Consider the following 21862-nt stretch of genomic DNA (forward strand, 5'->3'; position numbering starts at 1 on the left):
TATAAGCAAGTTAATTTTCCATTCTAGGAGTTAATACAGTTGAGATAATCTTTATAACAGAGATGATTATGCAGTGTTTTCTAATTTACTGAAGTTTTTAACTGTATGTATATTTTGTTATTTTAATCATATTCTATTTTAATTGAGGTGTTTCTGTGGAGTATCTCATAACTATTATTGTGATATTCCTAGTCACCATTTAGCTTTTATCTCAGACACTGAGTTTGCAATGAATGCATTTATGTATTTCTGTACTTAAAAATAAGGCCTTCGCTTCACCTTTGCTTCTCCATTCTTGCTCAGAAATTGATGTTCCATTTAAGAAATGTGAACTAAATCTTGAATTTAAAGACACTGATAAAACAGTAATCAAGCATATGAATTTACAAGAGTATCTAAATGCTGGCTTTACTAAGTGAATTTCAACATGCTAATTGTAAAGCTATAATGTTACTGTTTCAATGCTTTGTCTCATAAGTCTGGTAACTGCTGAAAGCTGATGTTTCCAAAATTATTCTAAGTCTTCTTCTAAGGATAAGCAAAACCACATTATTTCCTCCTAACATTGTGTAAAAATGCAATTAAGGTTAACATCTGGCATATGCACTATAACCAATAAGGAATCATATAACTCATAGTATTACACATTAATGAAAAACAGTCCATTACTGAAAAAAGTGCTATTTCCATTTGCACTGCAATCAGCAATATACTACATTTCTAATACCAGTGCATGTGGCAAAAACTTGGCTTTGGCAAGTAGATATTTACATACGACTTATATCACAATTTTCTCTTTCCGTACCTCCTTCACCAGGGCAGTTAATATGCTTGTGGCTCTTTCCTTTAATAGCCGAGCAAGATGGTGTGGTAAATGATGCTTCAGATTTTGAAAGCCCTTTGGATCTCACTGGATGAACTGTTACTTTGTATTTACAAGAAAACAGCAGACCTTGGAGAATCATGTAGTTTTCCTAGAATATGAAAAGCCAGTTGTTACTGCAGATAAACCATGTCTTTAGAAAGTCAGTTTTTTCTCCTGGCAAGAACAAAGCATAATTTCAGGAGAATCATTCTAGTCACAAGATCACACATGCACAATAAACCGCTTATATAAAGGCAGAAAAAACACAGCTACCATTATAGCATACCCAGTACAAATAATGTTAAGTGCATTATTTTTTTGTGTTATTTGCTCTCCTTCAGTAGGCTTAGATGTATGAAGTTTATTTTCTTTTGTACTTTCTTTTGTTCTTTATACCCGCGGTGGTGGTGCTGCAGTAGCATTGTCGCCTCACAGTAAGACGCTGTCCGGTTCGATGCTCAGCTAGAGCGTCTTCTGCATGGAGACATGCATGAATGGGCATACCTTCGATGAGGCCTGGCAAGTCGGTACGTAAAAATCAACTGCCATTCATTAGCGGACCGGAGTTCCGCTGTGGCGACCCCTAACTGGGAAAAGCCGAAAGACACAAACAAAAACTTTCTTTTGTTCTTTATACTGCTGTAATTTCATCAGTGTTTGGCACCATCACAACCGTTTTACTGCATAGTAAGTGGCATGAACAATTATTTGAAAACAATATTATTGATCTGTACACACTCTGTTTATGAAGAACAATTTTGTGCTTTGTGTTTTCTTTCCCTGCATTTTGTATTGCTTAGTGTAGTAATGGTCCCTGTACCTGAAAGTCTTGAACAAGTGCATTATGTGGCATTGATTTCAAAAATGTGATACTGTTCCAGGGCTACTTTAAGATATTAAACGGAAAAAGAAAACACAGAAGGCCACACTATCCATGGATGCAACAACATGTCACTGTACAGGAATTAGTATAAAAAGATTTCTGTTTTAAATTCCAATGCTTGTTGATGAGTGGCACAGATTAATATTTTGTGGCTTATATAAATGACCTAAGTAAACAGACAATGTCATGTGAAACAAAAGAAATATAGCAGCATATATTTATATAGAAGGGACACTGGTTTCTTACAATAGCTGTATGATCAGACAAAAAGAAGTCATCTGTCTTGATTTTTTGTAAAATCTGGTAACCATATGGCATGAGAAAAAATAATAATAAGCTATTGATGCCCTACAGCATCAGTGACACAACAGGTAGCACACTCACATTCAGTGCAGAAAGCTGTGAGTTCCATTCTAACAGCAGATAGACTGATTGCTGATACTACAGTGCAGCATAATGGGGATGCTGTATTCTTCATTGTGTTGTCCTTTGGAAGAGATGTTCAACTAAACCCTATTAAGTGGATGTAAAAGATCTCAAGGCACCTATTGAAAAGAGTAGGGATCTTTTATTTGGACAAACATAGTTATTTGCATTCCTACTTATCATTATATATATATATATATATATATATATATATATATATATACACACATTATTATTATTTGCAGTATATACAATATTTACAAATCGTTTATCACATCCTCTATAGATATATATATATATATATATATATATATATATATATATATATATATATATATATATACACATATATATATAGATATTGCTTTTTGGACCCCAACTCCATTTTCCACAACCAAAACCCTATCTTTTTCAATATTATTGCAAGTCCCATTTTTCATTAAACATGATTTCCTTAACTCTCTGATTCCAAATTAAACATGATACACAAAATATTGTTATTAGTTCTTTCAACCACTTTTTTTATTTTTTTTTTCTATAATATCCAGATTCAATCATATCCATGTTTATATTTCTTGTATCTTTAACTCTTTCTGCATAATTCCTATCTATATCTTTTCCATAATATTTTAGATATTTTACACTCTAAAAAAACACGTTCACATGTTTCAACTCACCACAATATAAACAGACTCTATCTTTTATACATTTATATGGCATATTCTCCTTTACTGGTAATTTTTGTATAGTTAATATCCATAGAAAATCTTGACAGTCTATATTTCGCTTAGAACTCTCCATTCTTGCAGCAATAGAATTCCTTTTCTCTATATTTAATTCCTTCCAAAGATATATCCTATAATACTTTATACTATTCTTTTCTTTCAATTTCAATTTCTTTCACATTTATTTTCTACAGTATAATCTTATCTTGATAGGTCTCCATTTCTTTATTACAACAAATCCTCTTTTTTTAACTGAAAAAAGTCAACCATTCCAATTTACATATTAAACTTACAATTTTTGTTTAAAGAAACTTAATTTTCATTTAAACATTTCAATATTCTAAATAAGTTTAATGATGCTATGTACACAATAGGATGTATTAGTCACATACCTCCCTCTTCTTTTCTCACATATAAAACCCCTCTTTTTACTAGGTTTAACCTCAAACCCCTAATAAATAAAAATATTACATTATATATTTCTTTCTATAAGTTCAATGGAATACTAAAAACACCAGCTAAATACGTAATTTTGGCTAATAGCACAGAATTAATTAAATAAACTTTCTTTTTAAAGGAAAGCCTAAAAGACATACAAAACAGACAAATATGTTGCAGTTACTCTATTTTTTCTTTCCAAATAGAATCTATATTTTCTTGTTTTCCAAAATGTAATCCAAGGATTTTAATTTTTTCCATATTAAACTTAATTTCACCATTACTCCCCTCAAATCCTAAACCTTGTTTTTATTTTATTTATTTAAAATGTGTTTACCGGGAAAAGTATGACTGGGACACAACCCATTTTCAATGGAGGCCTGGGGACAAATGCTCCAGAAGCATGTCTTTGGAATGTGAGAAGAAACCAGAGTACTCAATGGAAACCCACACAAACACAAGGAGGACATGCAGACTCCACACAGAAGCCACCCCAGCTAAGAATCGAGTGAGAGAACCTCTTACTGTGAGGTGACAATGCTAACTGCTGCAGTGCTCCTTTGTGTAATACAAACCCTACAACATGAATAATCTCCTGTATTTGTTTTTTTTTGTTTTATTCATACTTACTTAATCTTTAGTAATAATGATATCATCAGCATAGTTTAATAAAATAGGTATTTTTATCCCTTCATTTAAAAGAGAACTCATTTCTGCCATTTCTTTATTTATATACGTGGCTATTTCATTCATTACTAGAAGAAATAATATTCCACTCATAGGGTATGCATGCTTAATGCCCTTCTTTAACTGTATATCTTCACGTAACCATCCATTTATCATAACCTGCACTATATTAAACTAATAAGTAGACATACATACATTTTTAATCTACTTACTTATGTTATATGCTTCAAATATACTGCATAATATTGAATGATGAATCCAGTCAAAGGCTGTACTTAAATCTCCTACCATCACTTTCACCTTAACATTTCTCAATAATATATCTTCCAGTAATTCCTTAATTATTAATAACAAATCTTGAACCTTTTTACTTTTAACACCAAACACATTTTCATTTATAACTTTACCTACTTTCTCTTCAATTCTTTTTTTTTATATAATTTTCATAAAAATCTTATAATCTGTATTATTTAATGTGACAGGACTCCAATTATGTATATCTCTTTTCTTACCCTTTATCCATATAAATCTAATAACACTCCTATATAACTCTTTATACATAAACCCTTTATTTAACCATTCATGTAATAACTTTACAAACCATTTTTTTTTCTCTATGGTCAAATTTATATACATTCTATATTCTAATCCATCTGGTCCTGCAGCTAATTCTAAATACATTACTTTTAAAACCTGTTCTAATTCATCTATTTTATTTCCTTTTCTAAATCCATATTATCCTTATCAGGCAATGCATTTACCTTCCACTCATTCCATGTAATTAGCGTCTTCTCTCTAAATAATGTCATAATATGTTCTTTTATAATATTCATAATCTCATTGAGTGTTTTATACATTATACCTGCTGCATCTTTCATTTCACTCATAATATTATTATTTTCTTCAATTATTTTACATAAATATGGTGAAATTTCTTCTTCCTTTCCTTGCAGAAAATATCTTTGTTTATACAGTTGATGCTCTATTTCCCTTCTTTAATTCATATAATTCCTGTTCCTTGATGAAACATTTTCATTGTTCTTCTGTAGACAGTCAATTGTATCATTACTTGACTTCTTATGCTCCATTTTCCCAATATACATTTTTTCTTTCTCCCATGTCACATAGCAGTTTTTATATTTCAGTTTAAAATTTAACCACCATTCTGACCAACCTTTATAAAATTCTCTCATCTCTATGTGTTCTTTCCACAATCTCATAACATCTTCTCTCCCTTTATCATCCCATTTCACTTCATTTATCATTTTTAAACCTTTTCCTATTTTTATATACTCATCATTTCCTTTTATGAAGGGCAGCAGCGGTGGTGCAGTGGTTAGCGTTGCCACCTCACAGCAAGAGGTTCTCTGGTTCGATTCTCGGCTGTGGTGCCTTCTGTGCGGAGTCTGCATGTCCTCTCTGTGGTCGTGTGGGTTTCCTCCTGGTTTTCTGATTTCCTCTCACATCCCAAAGACATGCAGTAGGTGGATTGGACACTCTAAATTGGCCGTAGGTGTGAGTGTGTGTGCCTTCTGTGGAAGGTTGGGTGCCGGGCTGGCAACTCGATACTATAAAACTCTACTGCCAATCATAAGCAGACAGATGATCCACTGTGGTGACCCCTAACTGGGAAAAGCCAAAAGAAGAAGAAGAAGAAGATCATTTCCATTTATGTCAACTCAAATTGCCCTATGATCTGAAAATCCTGTCAATAACACACATTGCTTAATTACTATTATACCATGACCCCCTATTAATATTCCAAAATGTGCACGCTGACTGGCCAGCGTGCACGTTGTAAATCGACTTATACTAATGGAAAAAGTTCCAGTCGCCCGGACGTTTTCCATTAGTATAAGTCTTTTTTTAAAACACTGTCTCGCTATGTTAAAAGAGTTTAACATAGCGACACAGGTTTAAAAAAAGCAACGGAGATCTCCGTTGCTTTTTTTAAGGCTGTCTCGCTATGTTAAACTCCTTTAACATAGCAACACAGTGTGTAAAAAGCAACGGAGATCTTGCTTTCTCCGCTGCTTTTTTTTTTAAACCTGTCTCGCTATGTTAAATGGGTTTAACATAGCGAGACAGCTTTAAAATAAGCAACGGAGATCTCCGTTGCTTATTTTACAGCTGTCTCGCTATGTTAAACCCATTTAACATAGCGAGACAGGTTTAAAAAAAAAAAGCAATGGAGAAAGCAAGATCTCCATTGCTTTTTACTGTTTCGCTATGTTAAATGAGTTTAACATAGCGAGACAGCTTTAAAATAAGCAACGGACATCTCTGTTGCTTATTTTAAAGCTGTCTCGCTATGTTAAACCCATTTAACATAGCGAAACAGTAAAAAAGCAACGGAGATCTTGCTTTCTTCATTGCTTTTGCCCACAGCTCTGATGTACTGCGTAGGCATGCACAGTACATCAGAACTGCCGCGGATGCCAGACAGCTGCGGAAGGGCAGCAAAGAGGCATTATACAATGCCATTATTTAAGAAAAGTAATTGTTTCTTTTCTTAAATAATGTCATAGTATAATAGCAATAACCCACTTCTGGGTGTGGGCAATGCGGGATTTAACCACGGTTGTCTTTGTTTGGTCCCTCGGGCTTCGCCCTCGGGACCAAACCACGCCAACCGTGGTTAAATCCCGCATTACCCACACCCAGGCGTGGGTTATTGCTATACTAAAGTTTCTGACACTAAAATAATCTATTTCACTTGTTTTATCCCTGTTCTATATGTCCAGTTCTCTGAATTCCATAATTTTAACTGTTCATATTTTATAATGTCCCATATGAATCTAACATCATACGCTTCCTTTTTCTGTCTTATGTTGCAATTAAAATACCCTGCAACAATAATCAATATATTAACTGTCACATTGAATTATATTTTTGAACATGTCTATTTTGTTACATATGCATATATTACAATAATTCTAATAACACTGTCCATCCATCTTACATCAATAACAGTAAATTTCCCAGTTATAACAAACATAGTATCTAACATTTTAATTATAGCTTTATATCCTTAATCCTATTTTATCCTATAAGAGTATTCCTGAATAGATCTCCTTTCCAAAATTTCATATCACATTTTTCCCTACCACACTTTGGTTTGATATGTTTCTATCTGAGACAAAAATCTGATGTCATCTAAAATAATGGCATCACTATCTTCCTTTTATACCACTCCTCCAAAATGTCTATTCTTCTTTCTAACTTTTTAAACTATTCACATTTAATACTAAAACTTTATGTCTTATTTTACCTAAATGATATATGTTTCAACCTTTCCCTTTCTTTTTTCTTTCTAAATCCTTCTGCAATTTCTTTTCCTCTCCAATACTCTTTTACCAATTGAATTTTATTTGCTTTACTATATTCCATTTAATATCATTGCTATCACACAAATCTGAATCTTCATCTTCCATTTTGCATGCATTAAACTCTTCCTGCATACCCACTTCTTGTACTACTAATTATTTATTCACAGTCTCTATCTGAATTTCTCTTACTTCTAAATCTTTTTGCAAATCCAAATATTTTTGATCATTCTCTATTACTACTTCCACAACATATGTCTTTATTTTTTTTCCTCATTTTCTTCACATTCCCCCTAAATAACCCTTTTTATCTATATATTATATATTTTTTCTGTATTTGATATGGTGGAACCAATACAGTTGATAGAAAAAGTGGCACATTTGGAATCAGTCAACATCTCTGTAACTGGATTCTGAATGTCCTGATTGAAAGACCACAGAGGGTATGTTCGGGTAAGAACACATCAAAGTGCAGCACGATTAACACTGGGGTTCCACAAGGATGTGTTCTCAGCTCACTGTTATTCACCATCCCTACTCATAACTGCTATGCTAAGTACAAGTCCAATCATATCATCAAGTTTGCTGATGACACCACCATCATGGGGCTCATCACAAAGGAGGATGAAAGGGTATACAGAGAGAAGGTGGCATCTCTGATCAGTTGGTGCAAGGGAAACAACCTCGACCTGGATGTAAGAAAGACCAAAGAGATTATCATCGACTTCAGGAAAATGAGAATAAACCACCCAGTGTTCAGGATCAATGGTGAGTTTGTGGAGAGGGTTAAGAGTATGAAATTCCTGGGTGTACACATATCAGAGGATCTCTCATGGTCAGGACACACCAGCCAACTGGTCAAGAAAGTACACCAAAACCACCACTTTTTTAGACAGCTGAAAAAAGCTAAGCGTTCTCCTCATACTCCCTCCACCTTCTATAGAGGTTTAATAGACAGCATCCCCACCTGCAACTTCACAGTGTGGTTTGGAAGCTGCACAGTTACAGAAAGGAAGGTGCTACAAAGAGTGGTGAGGGTTGCAGAGAAGGTAACAGGTTACAGTCTTCCATCGATGCAATGTCTTTATTCTACAAGAAGCATCCAAAAGGTCACCAAAATAATACAGGACAACACGCATCCTGCGCATGGACTGTTTAAGCATCTGGCAACAGGCAGGATATGTCACAGCATCTGCTGCAGGATTACAAGATTCAATAACAGTTTCTATTCTACAGCGATTAGACTTCTGAACACAGGCAATAGTCCAAGGGGGTCTGGACATATAATAAATTATTTTTTTATTTATTTTTCCAATATATACTTACATATATTCTAAGTACAATATTTATTTACTAAATTGTTAGTCACTTTTATTTAACCCACTGAAGTGCAACATTAGACAAATAACGTAGCCACTGCTCAATCTGTAGTGCATTTTGTATTACTTAATAGGGTAGTTAATTTAACTCAGGGGACAGTATTGTTTTCATATACGAGTGTTGGTAAATGCCTCTGCTCTTTCTTGCATCTGTTGGGAGTAGTATTGTATTTCTTAGTTATATTTATTCCTCTACTTGTATGTGTTGTTTCAGTTTCCTTTGAAATCTCAAGAATTGAGCTGATGCACAAAACAAAGTTTTCACAATCCCTTGTGTCATGCCCAATTTTCCCACATGAAAACATTTTCTTTTATCACAATCACCTATTAAATGATCGTTTTTTACCACAAAAAAACATGTATCACGCTGTTCCCAATATTTTAGCATGCCTCTCCTTCCTTCAACAGTTATAACACTCGATAAATATACAACACTCTCATTTTTGATTTTCAAAATAACATTACAATCCCAAGTCCCAGTCAATAAGCCGCTATTATCATACACTTTAGATACATCCAATACATTTTTACATAATTTCAATAAATGTCCCTTCAAAATCTCTTTATTTCAGTCCAAAATTGTACATTGATGTTTTTTTGTCTATCTATAAGATGCTTTAAATACATACAAATTCCACAGTGCATTATATTTCCTCTTTTCATATTCATCCAAAAATGTCTCCATTATTTGGCCAGTCTCAAATATAATATCACAAAGAGTTTCTTTTTTAATATGTATAAAAGCTCTTAATTTGCTTGCTTTGATCCCCAAAGTTGAAATTACTTCATCCCATGCCTTATATCTGTCCAGTTCAAAGTTCTCTTTATTTTTGATATGTACCACAAAAGTTACTTTTTTTTCCACATCCATAACTTATTTCTTCTTTTTTTCAGTTCCCAACTTCACCATCTCTGCATAGGGTTTACCTTTCATGACCATCCCTTCCCCTTGCAGTATCTTCTCCATTAGCTCTCCCCAGGACACATCTTTTCCATTCTCCGGCTCACTTTCATTTACTAACTCCAGCAATACATCATCCCACAATCCTCCTGACTGGCGGGTTGAAACAACATATTCTTGTACTGACACATCATCTCTGAAGAGAGTCTCCTGAAAAATTTCTTCCAAATCCCTTACTACTACATTATCCTTTTGAGACAGCTCAACCACTTGTTCCACACATTCATCAGCAGGCTCACCTGCCTGACATTTCTCAACCCATTCCTCTGACATAAACATCACCATAATATCCTCATTGATAGAGGATTCACCTCACATTTCGCTGCCCATTGCTCCACTATCATCGTCCTCCATCATCTTCCTGGTTTCTCCAAGCCACCACTGTGCTCAGAACAGAAACCGGAAGTACAAAGCAAAAACACGTCCCCCTTTGCAAAATGAGTCTTCACCATACCTCTCAACCTGAAAATCTGGACAAGGCCCATGAAAAATAGGTACAAATCTGTACGCTGATTAACATATAATTTGCATACATAATTATGTAACCCCACCCACTCCAATGAAATTGTGGGATACCAACTTTCGAACGCAAATTGAAGAACAGACAACCAAAACATGGCACCAGACCAGAGTCCCCCTGCAGCCATTCCAGTGTCCTGTTACCTGGCTATTTTGCCCCATTTACCATAAACACTAATGTATGCATACTGCTTAACTTCTACAATGATTTTAATTTTATTTTTACATTTTACAGCACAACAATGCAGAAACACTAAAAGACATCATCTGGTAAACAAAATAATACTGTCTCACAATGAAAATAGGCTTGACATTAAACTTTGCCCTTGAAACTCACATTCATTGAAACAGCACTGAAATCCATCTGGCCAGTGGTGGATAAAGATTACCTTTGGGCTGTTTTCAAATCATTGGCCCGTTGCACACAAAACAAGATAACATACATGTGTTCTTTTCTTTATACACCTTCCTGACTTTATTAAATTATATTCTTTGTATAATACAACACACATGTTAGAGCGCATTTTAAATTTGTTTGAACATTTTACCAGTAATCTGTACTGTAGGCAATGAAACAAAGCACATGAACCAATAATGACAAAACTGCCCAATTCAGAACTTTTCCATCATAAAAGTCTGCTTCCACACCCACACTATAAATAGAATGACAGTAGTATAAGCCATAGGCATCTTGCACAGCGTTTCGCACTTATTTTCAATTTCATTTTTTTTTTGGGGGGGGGGGACAAAAGGTCAAAAACCAGGGACACATTTTAAACATTGCTTGTATAATTTTGTAAAGTTGCTAGAATAAAATGTTGTGCTACCATCATGCATTTCACTGGCAGGTTTTGAACCCAGGACTCTATGCACTACATTCAGAACATACCACTATCCCACATCAGCAGCTGCCTGATAAATAGGAAGACTGAAACTTAATAGCCATCATTTAGTGAATTCATTTCTCACTTCTCAACATAGCTCTTAACCTCAACACAAAAAACATGGACAAACAACAAAGCCAATAATGGGGGAATACAAATTCAGTTCTCACTTCTCACTCACCATACCTCTGAACTGTTAGCACAAAAACAATAATAGGGGAATACAAATTGTTTCATAGGGTATCGATTAAAGTTCAGCAGCACATTTTCTAAATCCTACTAATGCCTTCTAGTGTTTCTATAAGATCAGTCTAGTGATGCCTCTAGCTGTAAACTTTCATGCATTTATGTTTTCTTTAATATCTGCAGAACCATCCTAAATACAGACTATTGAAATGCATTACTTTAAAGCTTTCTTGACAGGTAACAAAACTCCCACTAATACTTGACCATGTCTGAAATATCTAAACAGATATTAAATGATGTTAATATTCATAAGTGGCATACGTTTTTCATACTTCTCTAAGTATTTCAATAACCAAGTAACATGAACTTGTACGAAACTGCCAGGCCTCATATGAAACCTAAAAACAGGATGAACAAAAATGCTGGTTACAGTTTCTACATAACTTTAACATTTACTGATGTATTTAAGTTGTTCATAAAAATTACAAAAATTAACACTAATTTGTTTATTGTATTCAAGCATTTGAGTGTAATTGAATAATACCATTATGGCAACAAGTTTGCCCAGAACTGTTCTGCCATTTATACTTTTATAGTTAATAAGTACGCTTCTATAAATAAGTACACTTGCATTTATCCTGGGTTTATAATTTGAATCATCAAAGACTTAGTAATCAGTGATGGAAAGTTAGAAGATAACTTTCTAGAGCTCGTTTGGAAGCAATGAGTTCACCACTGCATCTGTCAACACCCAGTCAGTCAGCCCTGATAGAATGTATGCACTTTTGACACATTCTTTCACGTGGAGTTAAAGCCTCTCATCCTTCTGCCCCACACACACACACACACACACACACACACACACACACACACACACACACACACGCATACACACCTCTCTTACCCTGAGTAGTGCTCGGCTTCTTCTGTTCCATCCTCACTCGCTGTATCTCCCGGCCCCTTCAGGGCTTGCTTTCGCTGTATCCCCCAGCCGCCATTAATCCCGGTCCCTTCAGGAGTCGCTGACTGTATCCCCGCCTCTTCTGTTCCCCATTCCGCATTCTGGCCCCTTCAGGGCTTGCTAAGTTGCTGACTGCTCCATTTTTGCTGTATCCCCCAGCCGCCATTAATCCAGGCCCCTTCAGGGCTCGCTGAGTCGCTGACTGCCTCTTCTGTTCCCCATTCCCACCATTAACAACGCCAGCCGGAAATGATGATGTGAGCTCCTTGAGCTCAATTCCGACTGGCTGGTAGCCTGACGGTGCTGACGTCATCGCGCACGTGATGACGTCAGCTCTGACAGCGCGAAAATTTTAAAAAAAGAAAAGAAAAATCAGAAATGAAGGGGTGTCACTCGGGAATCATGGCACCCCTTCATTTGGACCCCAAAACTCGGTAAAAACCAAGTAATTCGGAACGGTTGGGAGGTCTGGTCTTCACAAAAGAGTAGGGGAATTTCCCAGATCCCCTGACTAAATTTCCCCTAGTAGTATAAATACCACTCAGGTCTCCCTTGAAAAGAGGCCACTAGCCTAGTGGGACTAACCCAGTCAACAAAAGGATAAATAAATAATTAAAAATCAAAAATTAAAAAATTATGTTAAGTATTTGCAGGGAAAAGCATTAAATGTGAATAGAAAGTATTTCAAATTCATTCATTCATCATTCATGCATTCATTCAATCATTCATTCCCTGATACCTTGCATAATCTAATTCACAGTCAGTGGGCAGCCAGAGTCAACCCTGGCCCTCACAGGTTGTAAGATATAAAACATAGTCCTGTATATGGCATTACACTTTACGATGCACAACATGCAGACACAGACACACACAGTCACATGCACATACAAACACACACAGACACACACACACACACACAATCGTATGCATACACATATGAACAGAATACTTGGAACAAGAGATTCCAAGTCAGGGTAAGGTTTAGTTTTACATTGCTCTGAATTAATTCTTTAATGAAGCTTAATTGTTCTGGCTACAAGATAGTATTTTACCATAAAATCATTTTTGCCTTTATAATGTAATTATGTAATGTAATACGGTCTTCTGTGCTTGTTTTGTTTTAGAGTCTATAAATAAAAATTTTGAAGCACTTATACACAAAAGCCCAGTTATTGAAAAAATGCATGCATAAAAAGGATTGAAGATGTCACCCCAGAGATATACCTACCTCAATAAAAATACTTATAAGTATTAAACATAGAAATGAAAGATGAATTTCTAAGATTTTTTTTTTTTTTGAATTTTGAAATTTTTTTGCAATGTGTCTCAGAAGTTCTCAGGCAATGTTTTACAGATGTTGATCCATTGGCAGTGACACCAGCCCAGTATGCCAGATGAGATCTAAGGAACAGTGCCTGTCCAGCAAGTTTAGTAACATTCAGTATTTATCTGTTCAGACACTAGAAGGAGACTATGCACAAGATTACATTAATATCCTGAGGCAGTCAATCATATTAATGTGGAGTCAAAAGATCTGAATAGGTTTCCCACATAGAGAGGTCAGCCTTCCTAGTGGGGCTTTGTAGTCAGGGATGGCAATAGTCAAGACAAGCTTAAAATGTAGTCTGTTTAAAACATTAATGATTCAGTTACTTATTTATTTACTTTTATATAGGATCAGGTTAAGTGTAGAACAGAAACAGTTGAACACATGCATCTGTCTGATGAGGAAAATAATAATGTACTGCATAAAGTATAAAATCTTGGTTATCTTAAGAGGGGGTACTCTGGTTTCTTCCATATATTAAACACAAATGGTAGGTGGATTGGCAAATCTAAATTGCCTATAGATGTGGATATATTTTGTGTGTCATATAGGAAAATGTCACAAGAATGTCCACCCATTGCCTGACAAACTCTGTGAATAGAAGGCAGCTATTCACTGAATCATTATAGAAGTTAGATGCAACTTGACAACACTGGATGGATGAAATTGTGACAAAGCAAAAGAACCTATGAAAAAGCTTGTCCATACAGTGATGATAGCCAAGGACAACAAACTGTCAAAAAAATGAAAATAATGCAAAAATACCCCCATACTTTCCAAAGTGAAGTACTGTATCATCAAGTCTAATATATTAATTCAAACAAGGCAGTGGAGGGACTGGCCCCATGTGGGGAAAATTATATGGCAGCTGAATTAAAGCAAAAAATTAAATCTGATAAACATACAGGATACTGTGTCAGATAAAGGCAAATGATCAAACATGCAGGAGCAGAAAGTGTGTAACTTTCAAGAATTTTTTGTGGGAAGATTTGCCATTCTGATTCCATCAACATGGGAGGGTTATGCCCACATGCATCTTACTATTAATTCTGAGGTCACTGCATCTCAGAGCAGTGGGATAATCTTAGATACAAAAAACTCTGTTTAGTATAAATTCCTCTCATTCCCATTTCTAGTTTTATAGTTCTGAAGATCACAAGAACAGTCTATCAATTTCAACAGGCATCAGAGCTTTAGAACTAATCTCTTTCTTATTTTATGGATTTGTTAACCAGGTAATCCCACCAGGCACAAGTGTATCTTTTCAGGGGTGACACAGGAGCACTTGCTCAGAGTCACACACTAATTAAATAGAGCTGCAAAAAAAAAAAAAACTGTACCGTTAACTACAGGAAGCAGCACATTAACAGCTCAGAGTCTTAATTGTATGGGCCAACTACAAAACCAGTCATCTACACTATTATCTATTTATTAGTTTACATTATTACAGCATCTTTTGAATTATAGTGTGTTATACATAACTAGTCTGAGGCTATTTTACCTGCATTTCTAATAATTATTTTTTTCCAAAAATATGCTGTTACCAAATGCACATAGTGTATATGCATTGTAATTTAATTACCACCAAATCACACAGATTAAGCTGTATAATAAACTAAATTATCATGTAGGTCATTTTTGTTACACATAATCTCTTTTAACCCATTTTAGTATTTAATTCATGTAACCTCCTAGTCTAACATTCTGATTTGAAAAATGTTTTTTCCTGAGCTGTTTGCTATTTGTACTATACATGGCTCCTTGCACAGATGACCTAGAGACATTCACATTTGAAGTGCATTTCTCATAACTATGCACATCTGCAATAAAGTATTATTTTTTTTTACATAGAGACTAACCGTCATACAATATATCTTTACTCATGGGCACTTGTGTCAAGAACATCATTCCCAGCCCATACATGTACATACAGCTGCATGTGTGTAGATACAATGAAATAACACCCATCACATGAGGCTTATTTATTTATGTTTTTGATTCCTGCCACAGCTGCCCCCATCAGCTATATCCCTGAAATCCCCCTCAATCATCAACTCTTCCTTTCCCAACACCTATTTAATGTATCTCAGAATGGAGGTCTACATCCAGCCAATACGATGGACTCTCTTTGTGTAGCAGTCAGTAGAAACTGGTAAACAGTACATTCTAATCCACTGCCATCCTGATAGCTTCTGAAGGATTTTTTGATTGTCCTACCAACTCTCCTTCTCAAATGCCAATGTGTGGTACATATACATAAACCTCTAGACTGTTTCCATTGGACTCTACCAATCACAGCTGGTCCTTTGGCATTAATGTCAACACTTTAAACTTTATAAGTTAGTACCAGGCTAACTGCCCTTATGGTTCATTTTAAGCCTAGCCAATTACGCCATGTAAGAATCAAACACTGCACCTTGTGCCTATAAGTTGAACACCTTAACCATTATGACAATCTCCCACCCTCCACTATGCCAGCCCCTTAGCATGAGAATTATTTTTTTAAAGCATCAATCCCTGTATCATCAGAAAACTCTTAAGGCCTTTCCAAGGTGCCTGTTCTCTATACAGTCCTCTACTGCATATCAGACTTGGCTGCCAGTCATGATAAAAAACGGTTGTGTACACTTAACATAAATGTAGATGTTCAAGTGTATTCACTGTTGCAGTCATCACACTTGGGTTATCTGCCTGCAGGTAGCCTTCAGTCAGCCCGAATACCGGAGTCTTGGGATTTCTGCATCGGATCCTGTTGCCTCTTCCATGACGCCAGGTCATCAGGGGTATAAAACATGCAGCCAAAACCATTACATCAGTTTTCTTGCCCCAGATGTCAGGAGCCCCCAAAATAGGAAGCAATTACATGGTGTGGAACACATCCAGTAAAAAGTAAATACCATTGCCATAAGATATGGCTAAAAAAGAGAATAGGTAGAAAGCATAGAAAAGTCAGGGGGCTGGAGGGAGGGTAACCAGGACTGCAACAGTGAATACACTCGAACATCTACATTTATGGTAAGTGCACACAACTGTACTATGTTCTACATGTTTCACTGTTGCAGTCATCACACTTGGGTTGATTCCCAAAGCTGAGGAAGGGTGGAGGCAGTCAAGAAGTATTAGGGCTGGCTAGCAGGCAGCAAATCCAGCTCTGAATTTAGAAAAGATAGGCAAGTGGTAATGTTTGGTGATGATGTGTACAGAACTCCAGGTTGCAGCTTCCAGGATGTCCCTGGTAGGGACTCCCCTGAGAAATGCTGCAGAGGTTGAGGTAGCCCTAGTGGAATGGGTTCTGATTCCCTGTGGTATAGCTTTTCCATAGTGTTTGTAGCAGAAATGGATGCAGTGCACTATCCATTTGGAGATGGTTTGCTTTGAAATGGCCTTGCCCTCTGCCCCTGTAGCAAAGCTAACTAGCAGCTGGTCAGATTTTCTGAAAGGTTTAGTCCTGTCAAGGAAGAACCTAAGCTGCCTGTGCACATCCAAGGAGTGCAGGATCCTTTCCCCTTTATTCTGAGGATTAGGGAAAATGGTAAATGGATGGATTGGTTTAAAGCCACACTGGATACCACCTTGGGCATAAATGATGAGTTAGTCCTGAGGGAAACCCTGTCCACATGGAAGATAATGAAGGGTTCCACAGCCATAAGGATCTGCAAATCAGACACTCTTCTTGCTGAAGTGATGGCTAGAAATAAGGTTGTTTTCCAACAGAGGAATTTTAACTCTGCTGTAGCAGCAGGCTGAAAGGGGGGAAGCGTGAGTTTCTCTAGTACAAAGTTAAGGTCCCAGGCTAGAGAGGGAGCTCTCCTCGAGGGTCTTAGATTATTAACTCCTCTCAAGAACTGTTTGACTAGAGGGTGAAAAAAGAGGGGTGGCTCAGTATTGTAATAAGCTGATATGGCAGAGGCAAGAATTTTAATAGAAGAGAAGGATAAGCCTTTGTGGAGCAGTTCTGCTAGATAATCTAGGATTTGAGGTAAGGTGGGCACGGTTGTGTCCTTTCTCTGTGATTGGCTCCAAGAACAGTATCTTCGCCACTTTTCTGAATAGGATTTCCTAGTACTAGGCCTCCTGGCCTCAAGGATGACATCCAGCAGCTGTTTGCTGAGGGTTGTTGGTGATGTATTTATGGAATGAGCCAGGCTGCTAGGTTCAGGGTTTTCAGCTGAGGGTGCAAAATCTGGCCCTCCTGCTGGGACAGCAGGGAAGGTTCTGATGCAGGTGCCAGGATGGCACTGCTGTCAGACTGCGTATAAGTGGGTAACAGTGCTGGCGAGGCCAGTCTGGTGCAATCAGGATTGTCCTTGACCTGTCCTGTTTGATCTTGAGTAGTACTTTTTCTAGAGGAGGGGCGGAGGGAGAAAAGCATAGACTGAGAGGTTTCTCATGTAAAGGATAGGGCATCCACTTTCCATGCTTGGCTGTAGGGAGTTCTGTTCCACAATTTGCTAAATTGATGGTTCTGGGGTGAAGCAAAGAGGTCCACCTCTGGTGTCCCCCATCTGTGGATTAGAAGCTTGAATAAGTTGGGTTCCAGTTTCCACTTGTGTGGGTTCATTAGATTTCTGCTTAAGTCGTCTGCCAGTGAATTTTGTTTGCCTGGCAGGAACTGAGCTTGCAGGTGCACTTGATTGCTCAAGGCTGTGTTCCACAGAGTCATAGCTAACCTGCAGAGTGGGTAGGAATGAGTTCCCCCCTGCTTGTTTATGTACCATATAACTGCGGTGTTGTCTGTCTTTATCAAGAGTTGTCCTGGAAGGATAAGATATTTGAAGGCTGTCATTGCATTCTGTACAGCTAACATTTCTTTTTGATTGATATGCGGGTGCATTTGTCTTGGGCTCCATTTGCCTTGAATGCATCTGCCTGCCATGTGAGCCCACCATGCATAGTTTGATGCATCTGTTGTTAGGGTTTGGGCAGTGGGGGGTTGAGTGAAAGGGAGTCCCTCATTGTGATAGCAGGCCTCTGCCCACCTAAGGAACTCTGTTCTTAGGCAAGGAATGATAGGAATCGCTGTTTCCAGGTCCTGAGAATGTTGATACCAGAGAGTTTTTAAGTACCATTGAAGTTTCCTCATATGCAGTCGTGCATATGGAATTAGGAGGATGCATGAAGCCATGAACCCTAGGGATTGCAGTATTTTTCTTGCAGATAGCTGGGTTTGGGTGGCCAGTAGTTTGAAGTAGTATGTCAAATAAACCTGTTTTTCTGGAGTGAGGAATGCCATCTGGGAAGTTGTGTTCAAGCTTGCTCCCAGGAATACATTTTTTTGGCTGGGTACCAGATGTGCTTTTTTTTTCATTGAATACCCCAGAGAAGTTAGAAGTCTCTTTACAAACGTCAGGTGCTGAAGTAGCAATTCCTGTCAGGCAATCATCCAAGTATGGGTAAATTTGAATTTTTCTCTGCCTACAGAATGCAATGGCTGGAGCCAGGCATATTGTGAACGCCCTGGGCACAGTAGATAAGCCAAAGGGAAGTGCAGAGAACTGATAGTGCATAGAGCCTGCCCTGAAATGTAGATATTTCTTGCAAGATTCCCTTATGGGGATGTGCAGATAAGCTTCCTTTAAGTCTAGGGTGACCAGCCAGGAGTCCTTGGCTAGCATAGGAAGCAGCTGTTGGAGAGTAAGCATTTTGAATTTTGGTACCACCAGGAAGGTGTTGAGAATTGACAGATCCAGGATAGGGCACCAAGAGTTTTCTTTTCAGGGCACCAGAAAGAGTCTGGAGTAAAACCCCTGTCCCCTTTGCTCTGTTGGAACAGGTTGAATAGCTCTGATACTGAGAAGAGAAAGTACTTGCTTTTGGGCCTCTGCCCACTGGTTTGGGGGGAGGTCTGGCAATTTACTTGTGGTTGGCAGTGAGTGGAAGTAGAATATGTATCCCTGGGATACAATGTTTAAGACCTATCTGTCCTGGGTAATGTACTCCCATTTTTTTGCATGCAGGGCGAGTTTTCCTCCTAGGGGTGCAAGTACTTGGGCATGGCTGGGAAGGATGAAGGACAAGTCATTGTGAACTTTTTCCATAAGAGGGTGGCTTACCACTCCCTGTTTTTGCGGTGGGAGCACTCCATTGTTTAGATCTGTGCATACCCTGAGACTGTAGTCTTTGTGGTCTGCTGCCCCTGGGTTGGACTGAGAAGGTCTGGGAGGGACTGGAAAGGACCAGTTTTTTGAAGGCCAATGCCTACTGAATCTACGTGGCTGTACCTGTAGGAAATCTTTAACAGTTTTCATAGATTTAGCTTTTTCCTCCATCTTTTTAAGAACTTCTTCTGCTTTAGTGGCAAACAAACGTTCTTGGTTTAATGGAGCATCTAGTAATTTTACTTTGACATGGTCTGGCAAGATTTGCTCCTTCAGTCAAGCATGCCTTCTAAGAACAAATCCAATGACAGCAGCCCTGCAAGATGCTGCTAAGGCATCAAAACCACACTGCAAAGTATATTTTCCAACTTGGTTTGCAAAATGCATTAACTCTTGTAACTCTTTATGTTCTGCACAATCAGGAATCAACATAATTTTTTGTTTAATTAGTTCCATAATATGTACTAGTACTAGTGAATACTAGTGAGTATTAGTGAATAGTACTTCAACATGTGAAACCGGCAATTTAAAATCCTAATGGCAAGAGTTGCAGAGGTATATACCTTCTTCCCCTATCTGTCTAAAGCCCTAGAATCCCTGTCCAAAGGGGTAGGGTTTATGGCTGTAGTAGTCTTAATACCTTTAGTTCCCTGGGAAATGGTCTCTGAGTCCGCAGTGGGATTTTTAAATAGAAATTTGTGAGAGTCAGGTACTCTGTAGTCCCTGTCAGGCTTTCTAGGAGCTGGTGGCAAAATATCAGGGGTAAGACTGGATTCCATGAAGACATCATCTACAATTTCAAGAATGGGGGGATTGCTAGAGGCCTTTGCTGAGGCAACTTTAAAAATTTCCTGAGTCTCTTTTTGGACTGTGGGTAGTCCTGGCACTCCCAGCAGAAATGCTCTTTGAGGCTATGCAGGGTTTCACCGAAAGAAAAGTCCTCTGGGGGGGGGGGGGGGGGTTCAGAGGGAATGGAATCCTCTGCATCTGAATCCTCATAGGTAGATAAGGGTATGTCCCGGTAATCTGAGAGGTCAGAGTCATCGGATTCATGATCTGTAGAATCATAAGGAAAATCAATTCTTTGCCTTTTAGAGGGGAAGGCTGGCTTCCCCTAATTAAAGTAATAAGGTCTTCAGCCATTCTAATCATTTGTTTCTGTGGCATGGGAGCTTGAGAATGCACTTTGATTATCTGTTTCCTAGCCATAGTGTGAACTCTGGGCTTGAGAAATTTGGTAGTTTTATTCAGAAATGATTTGTTTGTCTTTTCGGTTTTTCCCGGTTAGGGGTCGCCACAGCAAAACTCCGATCTGTTAATGATTGGCAGTAGATTTTTATGGTACCAAGTTGCCAGCCTGACACCCAACCTTTAGCGAAGGCATGCCCATTCATGCATGGCTTTTGCAGGCCACTCGACCATGGGGAGGACATGCGGACTCCACACAGAAGGCACTCCAGCCGAGAATCAAACAGGAGAACCTCTTGCTGTGAGGCAACAATGCTACCGCTGTACCACTGCGGCTTTTATTCAGAAACAAAGTAGTCAGTTTAATACGAACATCAACCGACTACTTCATTTTTATTCAGAAACGAAGTAGTTGGTTTAATACGAACATTGGAAGGTCTGAATACACCCTCAGAAGTCGGAGCCTGCACAACGGCTCCAGATCCATCCAAGGGAGAGACATCCGCAGGTTCCATAGTCGAAGAAGCATCTCATGGCATACTGTGCTCTGAATGGGTCTCAGTAGAGGCCTGCAAATCTGTAGAAGTGGGTATCAGGGGCTGCGAAAGTGCCTCACTGAGTACCGGCGGACTGGCGACTAGCTTAACAGAAGCGTCTGCAGTTTTGGACCTATGCAGTCTGTCTCTGTCTTTATCCTTACTTTTTTGGAAGATCGGTAGTCGGATGGCTTATCAAAGCCATTTCAGAATATGGAGAATGAGACCAAAAGAATTTAGCAACAAAGATAGCTCAATGACGAATAGTTCACGTGTTGAACAGGGCACAAAACTGACAGTGAGGAACGTGGTGGTCTAGGCCTAAACAGGTGACTCAGTAAGAATGAAAATCTCTGTGAGGTATTTGCTTTCCACAGGCAAGACAATTATTAACTTTTTCTGACATCGGTTAGAACAAGAAAAAAGGATCCCCAATGGGGTACTTAGCTTTAGAAGACTTCAGGTCTGAAACT

At 37.8% G+C, this 21862-nt stretch overlaps 1 protein-coding gene across 1 annotated transcript in view; it reads right to left on the reverse strand.

The window, feature by feature from the left end:
• ANOS1 (anosmin 1) overlaps window positions 1–21862 on the reverse strand; it is an 892203-nt gene that overhangs the window by 70537 nt on the left and 799804 nt on the right. Inside the window, exon 11 of the mRNA XM_044072460.1 lies at window positions 806–974. Coding sequence (XP_043928395.1) covers window positions 806–974 — 169 coding nt within the window. The remainder of the gene's footprint in view (window positions 1–805; window positions 975–21862) is intronic.

The sequence above is a fragment of the Protopterus annectens genome, chromosome 5.part0 (assembly GCF_019279795.1).
Source record: "Protopterus annectens isolate FY-2018-M chromosome 5.part0, PAN1.0, whole genome shotgun sequence".
In the NCBI taxonomy this organism is placed as follows: Eukaryota; Metazoa; Chordata; order Ceratodontiformes; family Protopteridae; genus Protopterus; species Protopterus annectens.